Source organism: Grus americana, chromosome 5 (assembly GCF_028858705.1).
Source record: "Grus americana isolate bGruAme1 chromosome 5, bGruAme1.mat, whole genome shotgun sequence".
Lineage (NCBI taxonomy): Eukaryota > Metazoa > Chordata > Aves > Gruiformes > Gruidae > Grus > Grus americana.
This window is the reverse complement of record NC_072856.1, coordinates 43,909,812-43,924,924: the sequence shown is the minus strand read 5'-3', so window position 1 is coordinate 43,924,924 and position 15,113 is coordinate 43,909,812. Positions and strand designations below refer to the sequence as shown.

Genomic DNA, 15,113 nt, shown 5'->3' with positions numbered 1-15,113 from the left:
AATACTAATGAACAAAGTCCTGAGGCTTCAGACAATGAATTGGAGTAGTACCAAAGTAGTTTTTAATTTCTGCATCTTAATATTTTTTTGCTTTTATAAGTTTGGCTCTGGAATTAGTTCTGCTAATAGTCCATGAACAAATATACCATTGTTTCCATCCTTTGAATTCTTTGGGGAACCATTAAATTTTTCAATTGTATGTGAAGTACAGTGTGCACATTCATGTGTGAGTGTTAATCACCGTAAATTCATGTAAGGTATTCCGCAAGGTTTATCATAACCTTGCTTTAGCACAGCCACTGGGAAGCAGTTGTGACCAATTCTACCAGGTATATTGCTGTTTTACCATGTGACAATGGATCTGCTTCTATCATGTTCAGAAGCCATTCAAATAACGAGTTGCTTCTGTGAACGTAACACTGTTTGGACCTTTGGCCCCAAGTAACCATGGAGGAAACATGCCAAACTCCTCCTGATGACAGCTTCTCAGAAAGCAGTGTGACCCTTTGCAGCTGGCAACACACCAAAGCACGTGCACAATTGCAACGATGTGCTCCAGGACTTGTTGAACTGGGGTTCTTGCAGGCTTTAAAAAAAATAATAAAATGGTGGTTTCAATTTATATATTTTCAACTTTTTAAGTTTCAGTACAAATTTCAGGCTCAAACTTAGGAGAAAATAAAAGGTGATTTTTTTTAAAAATAAAAACTTAGACTAAACATTGCCCCTGCCCACCCACACCCCCTCCCACACCCCCCCCCCAAGGGAAGGAAAAGGAAACCAACTCCAGGTGAAAGACAGCTTTTCCTTGAGCTAGTCTATTTTATCAGTTCAGTTCAGTACACCTTGTCAAATTGTTTTCTTTATTGCCTGGCTCTGCACTCACCATCAGGGTTAGTACTTACTCATGACAGTACATAGTATGACTAAGAGTAAAGCACTGCAGGATTTGGCCACTATTCCTGTATTTGATTAATTTTACAACCAAGTCTTGGCTATCGACATGAAGCCCTAAATTCTGAAAATGCTTCTGGCATTGTATTTGTGATGTTTAGTTGAATAGAGTTACTGGGCAAATGTTACCTTAAAATTGATCAAGTTAATGGCAACATTTTACAATTAACAACAACAAAAAAACCACCCCAAAACCAAAAACCAACCCCAAACCCCAACTCCTTTAGCAAAGACTATTTTAATAAAGGGATTATAAAATACAAAAGAGAGGGAGACAGGTAACCTGAGATGCGATTTTGGAATGCAAACTTTTAGTTCAAATGTGCAAGCTTGAACTTAACAAATGTTTAAAATATTTGAGTTTTTCAAATGGTGCCAAAATAAACCATGTCTTTTCTAAAGACTACATATTTAGCTAGGCACTGGCAATGTAAATCTTTCAACCATTTCAAGTATTTGTTTAAAAGCCTCCCAGAACACGTGTGCTCCCAACAAAACTGAAGAATGAAATGTTGAGACCACTGAAGCTCAACAGCTGACTTATAATCAACCTAATGTGAGAACACCACTTTTGTTTTTTGGACTTGTGAATACATTTTATTTACCAATGCATGAGAAGAACAAACAGAGAAAGTCCAGTTCTGCAGACCTGATGTGAAATGGTACAGCGATAAGAGTCAGTACAAGTAACGCTGCAATCATAGCAAGCACGGTATTAGAGAAACTGCTGGTCAGTGATTTCATGTGCTTCATGGTTTATTCTTGCGCGGGAGGAAAAATCTTCTGGGGTACAAATTAAAAAGAAAAAAACCCAACAAACCTAACAGCCTTTATCTGGAATTATTCTAAATGAAGAAAATAAAGGCACAGAGAAATCCTGACATTTAGATAGCAAGTTCATTTGTGTACGTGGATTAAAGATGTTACAAGTCTTGATCACCTGATAAGAATATCTATAAAGCCATTTAATTTGAAAATTAAGGTATCTTGTAAAATGTCTTGTGATTTGCAATAAATAAATAAAGGCGCCTGTGACAACATATTGACATTACTAAACTATTTCAATATGATGGCTTATTTATAAAAGCAGTTTTAATATTCCCCTACATTAATGATTAACTAATGAATCTTACTTTCTTGTGAATATATTTAAAGAGGAATCAAACCGACTTCATCTACAGGATTCCACTAACAAGACTGAGCTGGCTCTGAACTTTTCAAATATCAGCAGTTTTCCCAACAATAGTACAGAAAACTGTGCTACCAATTTTGGGCTGTGGGCTGAATGAAAAACAGTACTAAATGACTAAAGGTCCACAGTTCTTTTCTGTTAAAGTTGATTTGTCACAATATTGTTAATTAGTGAGGGCTTAGGGAAGGCTTACTATGAATATAATTACAGTGCTGAAAAGCATTAATAACGCTCTTATCCCAAGCCAACATGATGCTATTTACATATCTTACTCTGGCATATACCAGAAATGGCTCCTAATGCATAACGTGCTGCAGGATCATCAAGAGAAACGCACAAAATCTCACAGGGGAAGGACGTTTCGGAGTATCTCCGTGCTCTTCAAGACAGCAGGGACACTAATTTGACCAGTAATTACAACCATCACCATAAGCATTGCCTGTGGTGAGCCACCTTTCATCATGAACTGCTGTTCCATTGGGAGGCAAGTGTATTGCCACTCCTGGTACATCATCTGATGCAATCCCATCCTTCTCTCATAAATTAGGACGGAAGTGACAATTGCATTTGTCTGCTATATAGGGCAGGCTTCTGTTCACCTTCAGAGCTCTCCGTGGACATCAATCAGTTCTCAATCAATAAACTATATGATAAAAGCCAATTAACCTTTGTTATCATTATTGCCTATTTCTACATGCCAGACCAGAATTCCTGCCCTTGTTTTGCTGAAAAGCAAAACTCAGACTGGGTTCAATGGGCCAGAAATTTACTCGAGGGCACTAAAGACTGGGCCTGCGTTACTGGACCTGTGTGACTTTTGCTGTTCGCTCCACAGAGATGCTTTTGCAAACTCCCCCGAGGAGCCTAGGCACCTCTTCAGGGGCTGCATACCTTTTATGACCGTCACTAAGGGATTTGCCAAAGACCACACACCAGGTTGTTAGCAACGAAGTGAGAACCCAACCGTTTCCGAATCTTCGCCTCTCAGCATAGTAAATTTCCTAAGGTCCTTTTCAAAGAAGACAAACATTTCTAGCTGAATTTTAAAAATCAACACCTAATTTAATTATGATTCAAAGTCATTTATCTACAGGATGACAAAAACCCCTAACTAAAAAGCTCACTGAATTTCAGGCTACTTGGTACAAGACATAAGACAGAGTCGGGAAATATTTTTTCACGTAGGTACAATGTGTCAGAAGGAAAATTATGAAACAAAATTATCACCTAATTTTACTGAATTGAGTGTTACCCACAACCAGATGTATCTGACATTAAGCCTGCTAGACTGCTTTTGCCTGGCCGATCCTACGTTCCTAAACAAAGCCAGCTGACACAAGAGGATGGAGGCCAAACAGTCTTGCTGTATGAAGCCTGCACTCACAAGGTTATTTGCTCAGAGGCGGAAAGACTTGGGGCGAGGTGAGGACTTCTTGCTGCTCCTCGGGGAAGGAGGAACTTTGCACATTCATGCATGGAAAACAAGCCCTGATTTAGTAAACGTGCATTTCCAACATAGCAAACAAGCTTCCTCAACAATCCTGCCAAGGAGTAAGAGGAAAGATCTTTACATGGAAAAATAAGTAGTTAGATGAAAATAATGGGTAAGAATAAATGTATCATTTACACAGTGAAGGAAAGTTACTTTATTGTCCTACAGGCATCTTTGCCCGAGAGCCCATGTTGTTCAACTTAACTAAGAAATCACCTTGAAAAGGGCATTAATTTGGAGAAGGTGATATTTCATATCACCATATTCAGCATGGAGATGCTGATGATACAGTGTTACTGTGAGTAGTGAGAAGAGATGGAATAGGAGGTCATGGTCACCAGGGAATGCACATTAAAACAACAGATGACATTCAGTACCCACAAATGCAATGTTATGCATTCAGAAAACAGTTCTGTCTTCATACACCCTCTGATGAACTCTGAGCTGAATATTATAACTGAGGAATGAGATTTAGAGTTCTTGTTATTATTACAGAAATATTAATTCCAAGAAATCATCTGTCATAAAGCAAATCCAATGCTAAAAATGATTACAAATAGCATAGAGAATAAAACAACATAATTATGTCACAATTTGTCCATATCTTGAATACTAGGCACAAAACTGGTTGTATCTCAGTAAAAACACTGCAGAACTGGAAAAGAAATAGATTAACATGACATGGCAAATTAAAAACATGAGGCAACTTCTTTACAAGAGGCTAAGGGTTCTCTCTGGAAAAGACATGGTGGAGGAAGGATGTCAAATACATAAAATCACAAGGGACACGGAAACAATATGAACAGGGAACGGTTATTCACCGTTTCTCTAATACAAAAACTAGGTGATAGCAAATGAATAGAGCTGGTTCATAACAAGGAAAAGGAAATATTTCTTCATTCAGTGCATCATTAACTCCATAAGTCCTCGTGACAGGAACAAGTAGATACTAAAAGTTCAAATGGATTCAAAAACAGGTCATGAAAAAATGCTGCTAAATACAAAGACACCACCACCTCTGGCTCAGAAAGCCCCTGAATAACAAATTGGTGGGACACCAGTCAGCAGAAAGGTCACTAGTGCTGGCCTGACTTTATACCCTTCCCTAGGCATCTTCTACTGATTATTGCCAAAGGCAGTCTTTGGGGTAGTTGCACCTTTGGTCTAGCACAGTACGGTAGTCCTTACATTTTTATCTTTATTCCTTCCTCACCACTTCCTTAGGGCAGAAGTGGTTCAATAGCACTGGCAGCTCAGGAGATCTTGTCTTTCTTTCACTTGGCATGCTAAAGCTGCATGAGGACAGTAGGAAGAAGAGCAGCTGAGTCACCCAAGCGCTGGACAGCAGCACATGGGAGATGGTGAAGGGGCTGGGAGCCGGGGTGACAGTCCTCTGGTCTGGAGGCATTAAACTTTCTTCCCACTGAATAAGTGTGGGGGAGAGGCTCCAGACTCACTGGCTATCTTAGGATTGAGCAAAGGTCAAAAAGGAGCACTTCAGAAGTTTCTAGAAGTGACTTGGGTAAATTTGGCTTGGAGGAATGCTACTTATCTCCCTGCAAGGGGTTAGGTTTGGTCGACTAAAACTAGGAGGAGCTTAGGTCTGCGACGAAGGTTTGACATGGAAGTGCCTGAAAGGAAAAACAGGCATTGAAATATGCCATGTTCCCCCTCCCCCCATCAAAAACTAAAATTTCATTTTTTTCAGCTAGACTGTCCTATCATGACATCTGTACAAGCAAACATTAAGAGGGAAAACAGCATAACAACATTAAACACAAAGCAGAAGTAGGCAAGTAGAAGCCTTAGGAGCTACATCCACCCTGCCTGAGCTGGCTGGACCTGGGAGTAGCTTAAAGTCCACCACGCTCCTGAGATTCGCTACTGAATTTGGGCTGCTTAGAGACTACAGCTGCCTTCTTGAGAAGGTTTATAGAAGCACTGATCTGACCCTTCTGCTCACCTTTGGTCATGTGACAAAGACATACTTAATACAGGGAGATGTTTGGGTTACAAATATAACTCTAGGTCTGGCTCTCCTGTATCTGTGAGGTCTACAGTGTCTGTGTACCCCAAATTTTCCTCCTCACCTCTCAATTTCTCCCCTCCCTGTAGGACTCTGTCCTTCAGCCTTTGAATCATAAAATGGTTTGGGTTGGATGGGACCTTAAAGATTATCCAGTTCCAACTCCCCTGGCATGGGCAGGGACACCCTCCACCAGACCAGGTTGCCCAAAGCCCCATCCAACCTGGCCTTGAACACTTCCAGGGAGGGGGCATCCGCAACTTCTCTGGGCAACCTGTTCCAGTGCCTCACCACCCTCAGAGTGAAGAATTTCTTCCTAATATGTAATCTAAATCTACCCTTCAGTTTAAAATCATCACTCTGTCCTATCACTCCATGCCCTTGTACACACTCCCTCTCCAGCTTTCCTGTAGGCCTCTTCAGGTACTGGAAGGCTGCAATAAGGTCTCCCCAGAGCCTTCTCTTCTTCAGGCTGAGCAAGCCCAACTCTCTCAGCCTGTCCTCATAGGAGAGGTGCTCCAGCCCTCTGGTCATCTTTGTGGCCTTCCTCTGGACTCACCCCAACAGGCCCACGTCTTTCTTATGTCAGGGGCCCCAGAGCTGGATGCAATGCTCCAGGTGAGGTATCACGAGTGCAGAGTAGAGGGGCAGAATCACCTCCCTTGACTTGCTGGTCACACCTCTTGATGCAGTCCAGGACACGGTTGGCTTTCTGGGCTGCAAGCACACAGTGCTGGCTCATGCTGAGCTTCTCATCCACCAACACATCCCCAAGTCCTTTTCCTCAGGGCTGCTCTCAATCCATTCTCTGCCCAGCCTATAGTTGTGCTTGGGATTGCCTCGACTCATATGCAGGACCTTGCACTTGGCCTTGTTGAAGCTCATGACATTCACATGATCCCACCTCTCAAGCCTGTCAAGGTCCCTCTGGATGGCATCCCTTCCCTCCAGTGTGTCAACTGCACCACACAGCTTGGTGTTGCCAGCAAACTTGCTGAGTGTGCACTTGATCCTACTGTCCATGTTGCCAACAAAGATGTTAAACAGCGCTGGTCCCAATACTGACCCCTGAGGAACACCACTTATCACTGGTCTCTACTTGGACATCAAGCTGTTGACCGCAACTCTTTGAGTGTGACCATCCAGCCAATTCCTTATCCACCAAGTGGTTCATCCATCAAATCCATGTCTCTCCAATGTAGAGACAAGGAGTTCAGTCCCAGGGCACTTCAGGAGTACACAAAGCAGAGGGTTGGCAGTCTGGCCTCAAACCCAACCTGGATGGTAATCATGCACTGCAGAGCAGTCAGAGGTCTAGAAGAAGCAGGTGTAAAGTCTTGTAGGAAAGGGGTGAGGGACCCACCTTACACTGAAAAGGTGAATTTTGACTCTATAAGGTGGTTTCTGAATATCTGGGAGATTTTCCCTCATAGGAAAGGACAGAGGAGTGACTAAAAGCAATACAGGAAACCTTCCCCACTGTCTGCGATACCACACAATGTCACAAAGCTTTCATGTTGCAATTTATGAAGCTGTACCTCCAGTGAAACCTAACTGTACATTTCTTTTTAATGTATGCTGAAAACGCCATGTACTGTCAGTAGCTATTCAGCCGTTGTATAAAGCTATACACGGATCCTTCCCTTAGATGTAGCCACAGTCACTAGCTGCAATTCAATGAGTAAGGAGGAAAAAAATCTCCAATATACTAGGCAAAGATACTTCTAGAATGTGAACCTACTTTACCAATTAATATATTTAATGTACAAATACCGGACTATTTGCAGTCTCACAAATAACATAAGGGATTTAAATTTTGAAACTGCTTTGCAGGATTTTGCACCTGAAGCCTGCAGTATTTGAAAACATGATCAAGCTGTGCCTTGCAGCAGACTATAGTCTAGTAACGCCGAGAGGACAGACTGTTAAAATAAGCATCTACATCATTTTTCACAGTACACAATGCCACAATGCATCTGCTTAAAAACAAATATATGTTTGCAGCAAAACATTTCAACAAATCAGAGAACTCAGCAGCAAAGTAGTTAAACATTTATGATTTGATTTTATCTCAGCTTGGAATGTCGCTGGAGTGTCCCACTTCTAACAACTGTTTGCTAAGTTAAGGCTTTAGTGTTTACACAGTGCTGAATGAAGCAGCCTGGTCACCAGATGTGAATGCTTCCTTAGACTAGAGCTTTCAATCAGATCACGGTCCTAATGGTCCCTGCTCCAACCTTCTTCCTCAGGACGTCCACCAGCCTTTCCAACCTGAGAGGGGGCAGGGGAGAGGGAGAGGAGAGAAAAAAAAAAAAAGGAAGCTAACGTTAGGAATGTTCGGGCTGAAAGAGACAGTGTTTGCACTGAACCAAGCTGTCCTGGTGGTGGTCACGCTCAGAAACAAAGCACTACTGTAAAAGACAGACATTAGGGGAAAATGCAGACAACTTATGGAAAACTTTTTAACTTACAACCCAACCCATTTGCAGTCAGTGATATATAACAACTCACTTTTCTTTTGTAGTACATGTAGTATCTGAGATCCCCGTAAGGCAGTAACACAAAACCCTGTGCGGCAATCCTGGGGCGCATATGCACTTTGGTCTAAGCAGGACATTCAGTTCTTGCACTTTTTAAAATATGAGTGGTCCATGGCTCTTGTTAAATGTAACACTTAGCTGTTGTTTCCCCTTAAAAAATACCCTGCCCATTATCCAACGGATAGTTTTATTGTCCAGTTTATAAATTTATGTCTAAAACTCCATGTGTTTTATGTCAAAAACTTCTAAAAAATACTCAACAAGCCAAGCTTCTGAGGATGTGGATGATGATATTCTGAAGGTGGCCCATATGATTATTATGTCGACACAACTACGGAAAAATTAACAGTCTAAAGTAGGAAAGAGCTGCCTATTCCTCTCTCAGTTTTAAGGCACAGGCTATAAGCATGTCCAGCATCTCACTGGCTTAATTTGTTCTTTGCTTTTGTTAAAGTATGTAGGCAAATTCAAAGGTCTAAGTTTGTTCAGCGTTTTCCATTTGCACACATTTATCTTCAGCACTCCAGTAATCATGCATTTAGGATATTTCTTCAATTTATCTGTATTTTATGGAATCCTTCAATGAAAGCTCTCCCACAAATACACTATATAAAAGCAGACACTGTCTGTAGTGGAACACTTTTAGAGCCACGTCCAGCATATTATACACACAACTTCCATAATGGATAAAATGTGCAGGTTCAAATAGCTGTATCCACTGTTGCAAAGTTGACCATTTTTTCTTACCTGAAAAGAGAGTTTTGGGGTTTTTTCCCAATTTATTATACAACATGAAGAATGCAAATAGGAAATAAAAATAACACAGCTTTATCAAAATTGCCAAATTAGTTTTATCTCATGGATGCATTAGTAACTTCAGCGCATGAAAACTAGTTAACACGTCTCGGATTTATTGCCACAAGTCATGACTAACGCACATGGTACGTATTGAAACACTCTTGTTTTCCAGGAACCACCAAGCACCACGAAGCTACACCTTTCATTGTACTCACCAGGTGACTTAATTCCTGAAACAAGATTAAGAATTCACCACCCTAATGTAATTATCAGACACCAGGAAATGCATGTGGAAAGTTCAGCTGGTTCTAGCTGTTCCACAGGGACTCTAAAGGAGTGAAAGCACAGGTGAAAAACTAATGCTTAGCTACTCCTCTCCGACAGTTTTCCATGTATTGCTTTTCCTTTTTAGCCAACTAGTGCATTTTTCCTGTTTTTGTAACATACATCTACTGCACTTCTTTGTCCTTATGGAGGCAGCACCCAGTCTATGAGAACTCAGCGTGGTCAGTCCATGCAAGTATAAAGTCAGGGCTTTCACAAGCTTTTTGCTCCTGGAAGTTTTCTCACAGTGGACAAACCAATGTTTTCTGGGCTCTAAGGGTTTTAACTCAGTTACTGGTAGATAACAGGTAGGTACTGGTAGGTTGTAGTTTCCTCAGCCTCTCTTACTGAGAAGTTTCCCTGTTAAATCAGTCAGTCCATGTGCAATTTCAGAAAGCAATGGCAGGTCAGTCCTCACTTTTAGCAGCACGTATGTTCAGAAGCTTTGCAGCTTTCTCAACCACTCTAACTATCACTGGAGGTCTCTTTCCCTCACACACTAGCACCCTCTCTAATGTGCTTCAGAGACACAAATCACAGGACAAACATTTTAAACTGTCTGGACAAACAGAAGGTTCGGGCTGCAAATTGTCTTCTGGGAGACAGCAGAAAAATAGTAAAATCTGAGATCATTGCTTATTTAAATCACTGTTCAGTTAAAAAGAAACGCTGCGTGGCTTATACAAGTGGGGGAAAAATGACTTCAATAATTGAAGTTTAATTTGGGGAGACACAGGTTGGAGGTCACTGCTTGCACACTGTCCTGCAATTGGGCTTAGATGTGCACCACTCTGTGACCAAGCAATGACACTGCACGCCAGAGCAGACAAGTTAGCGAAGAGCTGCCCATGTTTGAAGAGAAATACCACTGGGATGAAAGTAGCTGTCTTCTGTTTAACCTTGAAACTGTCAGGCTTCATTGAAAATAATGAGGCTTAACAATCATAGCTTCTGCCTTTCAAATGAATGATGACTGAAATCATCAAAATGAGGTATCCCGCACCAAACACAAACCGTGCAGGGCTTATTTGCCTTTTGTTTCAGTCATGTGTGGATTTGCAAATTTATTTATTCTTTATTAGAAGAAAGAAAAAAAAAACCAGCAGGGGATTAAGAAACCATACCTTTGAAAGAGATTTAAACAATAATGTAAAAGAGAAACTGTAACAGCTATTTATAAGATAAAATAACAGAGGGCAAAATTCACCCCTACACAGACACAAGACCCAATATACCACTGAAATCCCACTTAAGCCTACAAAATAAAGCTATGGGCTGAATCAGTGGTTAATAACTCTTGATACAGGCCTCAGGGGGCTTTTCGGAACGATAATCCTGGACTCTTTGTTCACCAAGGGCCCAACTCTGCCATCCCGACTCACACTAAGCAACATTTTTCTTTGTGAGTAATAAAAGGCAGCTAACGAGGCCGTTTGTGTCGATGAGGTACTGCTACCTGCAAGGGGTGAGGGTGGCAGAATCGCCCCTTGTTGATAAGGCTCCGTACCCTGCCCGGTGGGATGCTGCGGGCAGCTCCTTCCGGAGGCTGAGCATTTCAATCTGCGGTAAAACTGAAGGAATAGTCTTACACCTCAAGATCAAAGGTAACATAAATATCTAAACAGACGAATGGGAGGTGCTGGGAACTACCCTAAAAGTCTCAGTGTTTGCCGAGTTTTATTCAAAATATGTAAGACACTGACCTGAAGAAAGCAACTTTTATTACTTTGTCAATCATGATGTATTTGCCAGTATAATCTCACTGTATTTTACGTAACTGAAAGCAATACTGACTATGTCTGACCATATACTAAGACACAAATTTGACAAGTGGCATTTGTCTTTTTGCTTGTGAAGGAAACAATCCTCATAGTATAAATTAAATGCACACTATGACACTATCTTCTGCTGAGATGTAAGAAAGACACTCATTGAATTTGCATTTCATGAAGCAACCAAACAAGTCATTCCAGAATAAAGTATTTCAGCTGGTGTTTTATGTCAGACAGAAGAATGATATGGTGGGCAACTCAGCTGCAGTGGTGAAGGTCCAAATGTGCAAGGACAGACAGACACGTTTTGGAATGTTCAAAATGCCTCTTAAGGTCTCGTTCCTCATTCTCACAGATTGCAAGTTCTTGCTTAGAGATTCTGGAAAATCCCAGTAGGTGACCTTTGCTATTTCTTGGTACATAAATAATTCTAGAAAATCTGTCCCTTAAATAAATTGTCTTAGCAAATGCCACTTCAGCATTCCCTATACAATTACCGTATGTGTGCATGCAAAATGAGTGCAAAATGAGTACAAAATGGCATACAAAATACAGGAACAAACTATGTATTCAGATGGATAGGTACGACTTTGGTTTTATTTATACTGACTGACACATACCCAAAGTCAAAAAGTCCTGTGTTTTTCAGGATAGATAGAATTTGCATCCATGAAAAGCACAAAGGTGAGAGCTAGAAATATTCTTTATCTACACGACCTCCTTCTTTAATGCTCATCTCAGCACTTCCATGAATTGGAAAAATAAAATAGCCCCCCAAATTAGGAAAGGGACATCTGGTCCATCATTATTTTTAAGTTAGCAAAAGATGCATCACTGTGAAGTGTCTTGAATTGCAGTGGCTTAATTATTCTTCAATACAAATTTGGAATTAATTGGAATTTAATACAGAAATATAAAATATTTCCTTGAGGGGCTTGCTGCTATGACATTACCGGTTTGAATATGTACTTCTAAAAGTGTTGTAAGCTTTAAGAAGGTCCTCATCTTTAGAGGAATGCTACTTAAACAAGAACATTGCTAGGTGTGTCTTCCCCAAGACAAATTCTCACCATTTTGAATTCCTTTTCCACTTATTTCAAATTGTGTTCTCTTACGACCTACGCATACATCTGACAAAAAGCCTGTATGGAGTGTATGCTGTTATACGGAGTGTTCTTACATAGCTCCTGAACTGTCTGACAACCTGCTTCGATTTTTAGCAAAGCCTTACAGAGCTTTACTCCCTTGAGTATAAATCATCTTGGTTTTAGAATCAGTCTCCGTAAAGCAGACTTAAATTCCTTACTGACAGAGAAGTTTGTTCTGGAAGCCCAGAAGCCGGATGTATAGTTGCAAAAATGTTACGTACTGGTCCCTAGTGCTGACTCTTACGCACATTTTTGGCTTGCTCTCCTCTTTCACGTATTCTGCTGAAGAAGTCTAGCTCTAAACTGTAGCTTGGGATCAGTAAAAACTCTGCAACTGCATAAATCCATGTAGATCATACATCCTCCCACACCGCTCCATCTCTGGCCAAAGGAACTCACTCCAAAGGAGAGCAGCGGCCTTTATCCACAAGTTCTGACTATGACAGAGCTATACAGTCACAGAGTGATCTTCCAGGGCATCATGCCCCAGAAATAGCCAAAATGGATACTCAACTGAAAGAAAAGGGCATCCTTCAAGTAGCCTATGTCCTAATCTGCAAAGCAATATATAGACTAGCCGAAAACAATAGCTTCTACCTGCAGATGGAGGAGTTAAGTGATAAAAACAAAACCCTCCTGGATTTTGAAATGCTATATAAAGGCTTATAAACCTAAACTATAACCCTTGGTTATCTTTCCAGTAGATAAGATTAGGCTCAGGCTATGAAGATGGCCTTACTTGGGCGATTTCTGGCTTCTTGTGGAATGTGTTTTGCTAACACTAATTCCCTTTAGAAACCAAGCATTTGAAAATATATTAAGTAAATAGAATGCATTGGACAAAAGCATTACAAGCAGTTTAGCAGTAGAGCTCAGTGAGTAAGTGACTGCTCGGTGAGTGGTCATACAAACACATTCACTTAATTTCATCTCAGAATAAAGAATTCCTTTCATCTCCTTTTCCTCTCCTTTCCTTCAGCCTTCCTCTTGGATATATTTCATCGAATCCTACACGGAGTGCTCGTTTTCAGGCATTTTCTGTAAAAGTCAAGGAAACAAACGACACAGAGAAGAGAGGCTGCTGTGATACTAGTCTCACCCAGTCACTTGGATAGGATCATTTACTCAAGAGGCTGGAGGAAACTGGTTCAGCTCTATTATCTGTACAGGGGAACCGAATCCAGCTGCTTCCCTCTCAAGGGAGCAGCACTGCACTAACACTGGGTGCTGGGGTGGCTTGTTCTCAGTTTCAAATGCTGAGGCTGCTCTAATTGAATAAAATGCTTAAATATTCACTGGATCAAAGCCTGGAATGTAAGGGCATGACCTCGCAGTGAGTGGCCTATCTACCATGCTACGGGAGCATCACCCTCTTACCTCTGGGTGGTTCAGTGAATCTTTCATTATTCTTATTCTTCAATGCAGGTATTATTTTTGCCATCTCAAAAGCCTGCCTTTTGAACAATAATAATTTTTGATTGACTCTCTAAAGACATTGCTGGTTGCATTTAACGGTCCTACACCAGCCTGTAACAATTCCTTCATAAATCATCACAGTGGCAAAGACTACGTGTGGTTCAGATGCACCAGGCTGCTTCTCTCTGCTTAAGGAAGTTCTCTCTGCACCTTCTGGATCGGAGACCAGGCGTCTTTCTAAATGACACGCTGGAGTTCAGCAGTGGTTTTGAACCTGATGCAGGAATTACCGAGTAAAATTCGGTGCCCTGTGTTAGACAGGTGGCTGGACTGACCAGTATTAATGGTCCTTTCTGGCCTTAAAACACAAGTCTTAGAGACTGATTTAGCAGCATCAGCGAGCTCTAAACCGTGGTAGACCACAGTGTTGAATCTAATCACTCCAGGCACCACTGCCAATTCCTGCCTGCCCAACACTGTTTGTAATGTCACTCCAAAAAGTATGTTCCATTAAACTTACAGGCCTTAAATTTGGCAGAGCAAACCATTCTGCCTCTGAAAAGCAGTGTCACAAAACAAGCATTCCTATTAAATCCCTTTCAGCGTCTTCTCAACCCAAAAGAGTAATTCTGTGTATGATTAAACTTAGAAGTAAATACAGCCAGTTGGGCTCCTGACAGCAGACATATTTCAAAATAAACCTGGCTTACACAGGCCTTGGCTGAAATATTAAGCCTTTATCTGTGGTCCACAATAACTAATCTTGTCAAATTGTTTGCTCTCTACCTTCTGTTTGGAAGATTATGAGCTAGCTCACCATTACTATTCACCTTGTGCCATCACTAGCAGCAGGGAAAGTAAGTGGTAAACACAGTTGGTCTATTTTGACAGCATTTCACCCTACTTTGCATTGATGGAGATTGCTACACAGTACAGGATAATACAGAATCAGGACTTTGCATCTATGCTGGATTTAATGCCACCTTGTGAAAGGTATTGCTCCGTTCCTTTCAAATGCTTTCTCAGGACAGAATATACTGATTGCCTAAAATAAATGAGCTTATGAGAAAGAAAAATAACGCCTGAAATCACTATGCTATAACCTCATCTGTGTTTCAGTAAATTGAGATCTATAACATGCTTATCATTTAGACCAGGCAGAGACTCTTACTATTGGATGGACCATTCATATCCGAGTATGTGACTGATATTAAAGAGTTAAAAACTTAACAATAATTGAAATAGAGGATATATTGGCATATGATGGCCAAATAATACTGATCAGATTATTTAATCAGATCACAAAATTTCTCCTAGTTACTCCAGCTTGAGTCTAACAGTTTAAATTCAAATTTTATGCAGTTTACTACTTCTATTTGTGAAAGAAAAATCTTTTAGATACCTCCTTCCATAAGCTTGAATTACTTTTAGCACTGAAGGTCACTGTTTCC

General features: G+C 40.8%; 1 protein-coding gene across 10 annotated transcripts in view; it reads right to left on the bottom strand.

Annotated features, from left to right (window-relative positions):
- Positions 1 to 1,523: 1,523 nt before the first annotated feature.
- The window catches only part of MIPOL1 (mirror-image polydactyly 1), a 198,528-nt gene continuing 184,938 nt past the window's right edge, over positions 1,524 to 15,113 (bottom strand). For all 10 annotated transcript variants that reach the window (XM_054826663.1, XM_054826661.1, XM_054826653.1 and 7 more), the window contains one exon: positions 1,524 to 7,935. In XM_054826663.1, the coding sequence (XP_054682638.1) occupies positions 7,869 to 7,935 (67 nt within the window). In that variant the 3' untranslated portion in view covers positions 1,524 to 7,868. The remainder of the gene's footprint in view (positions 7,936 to 15,113) is intronic.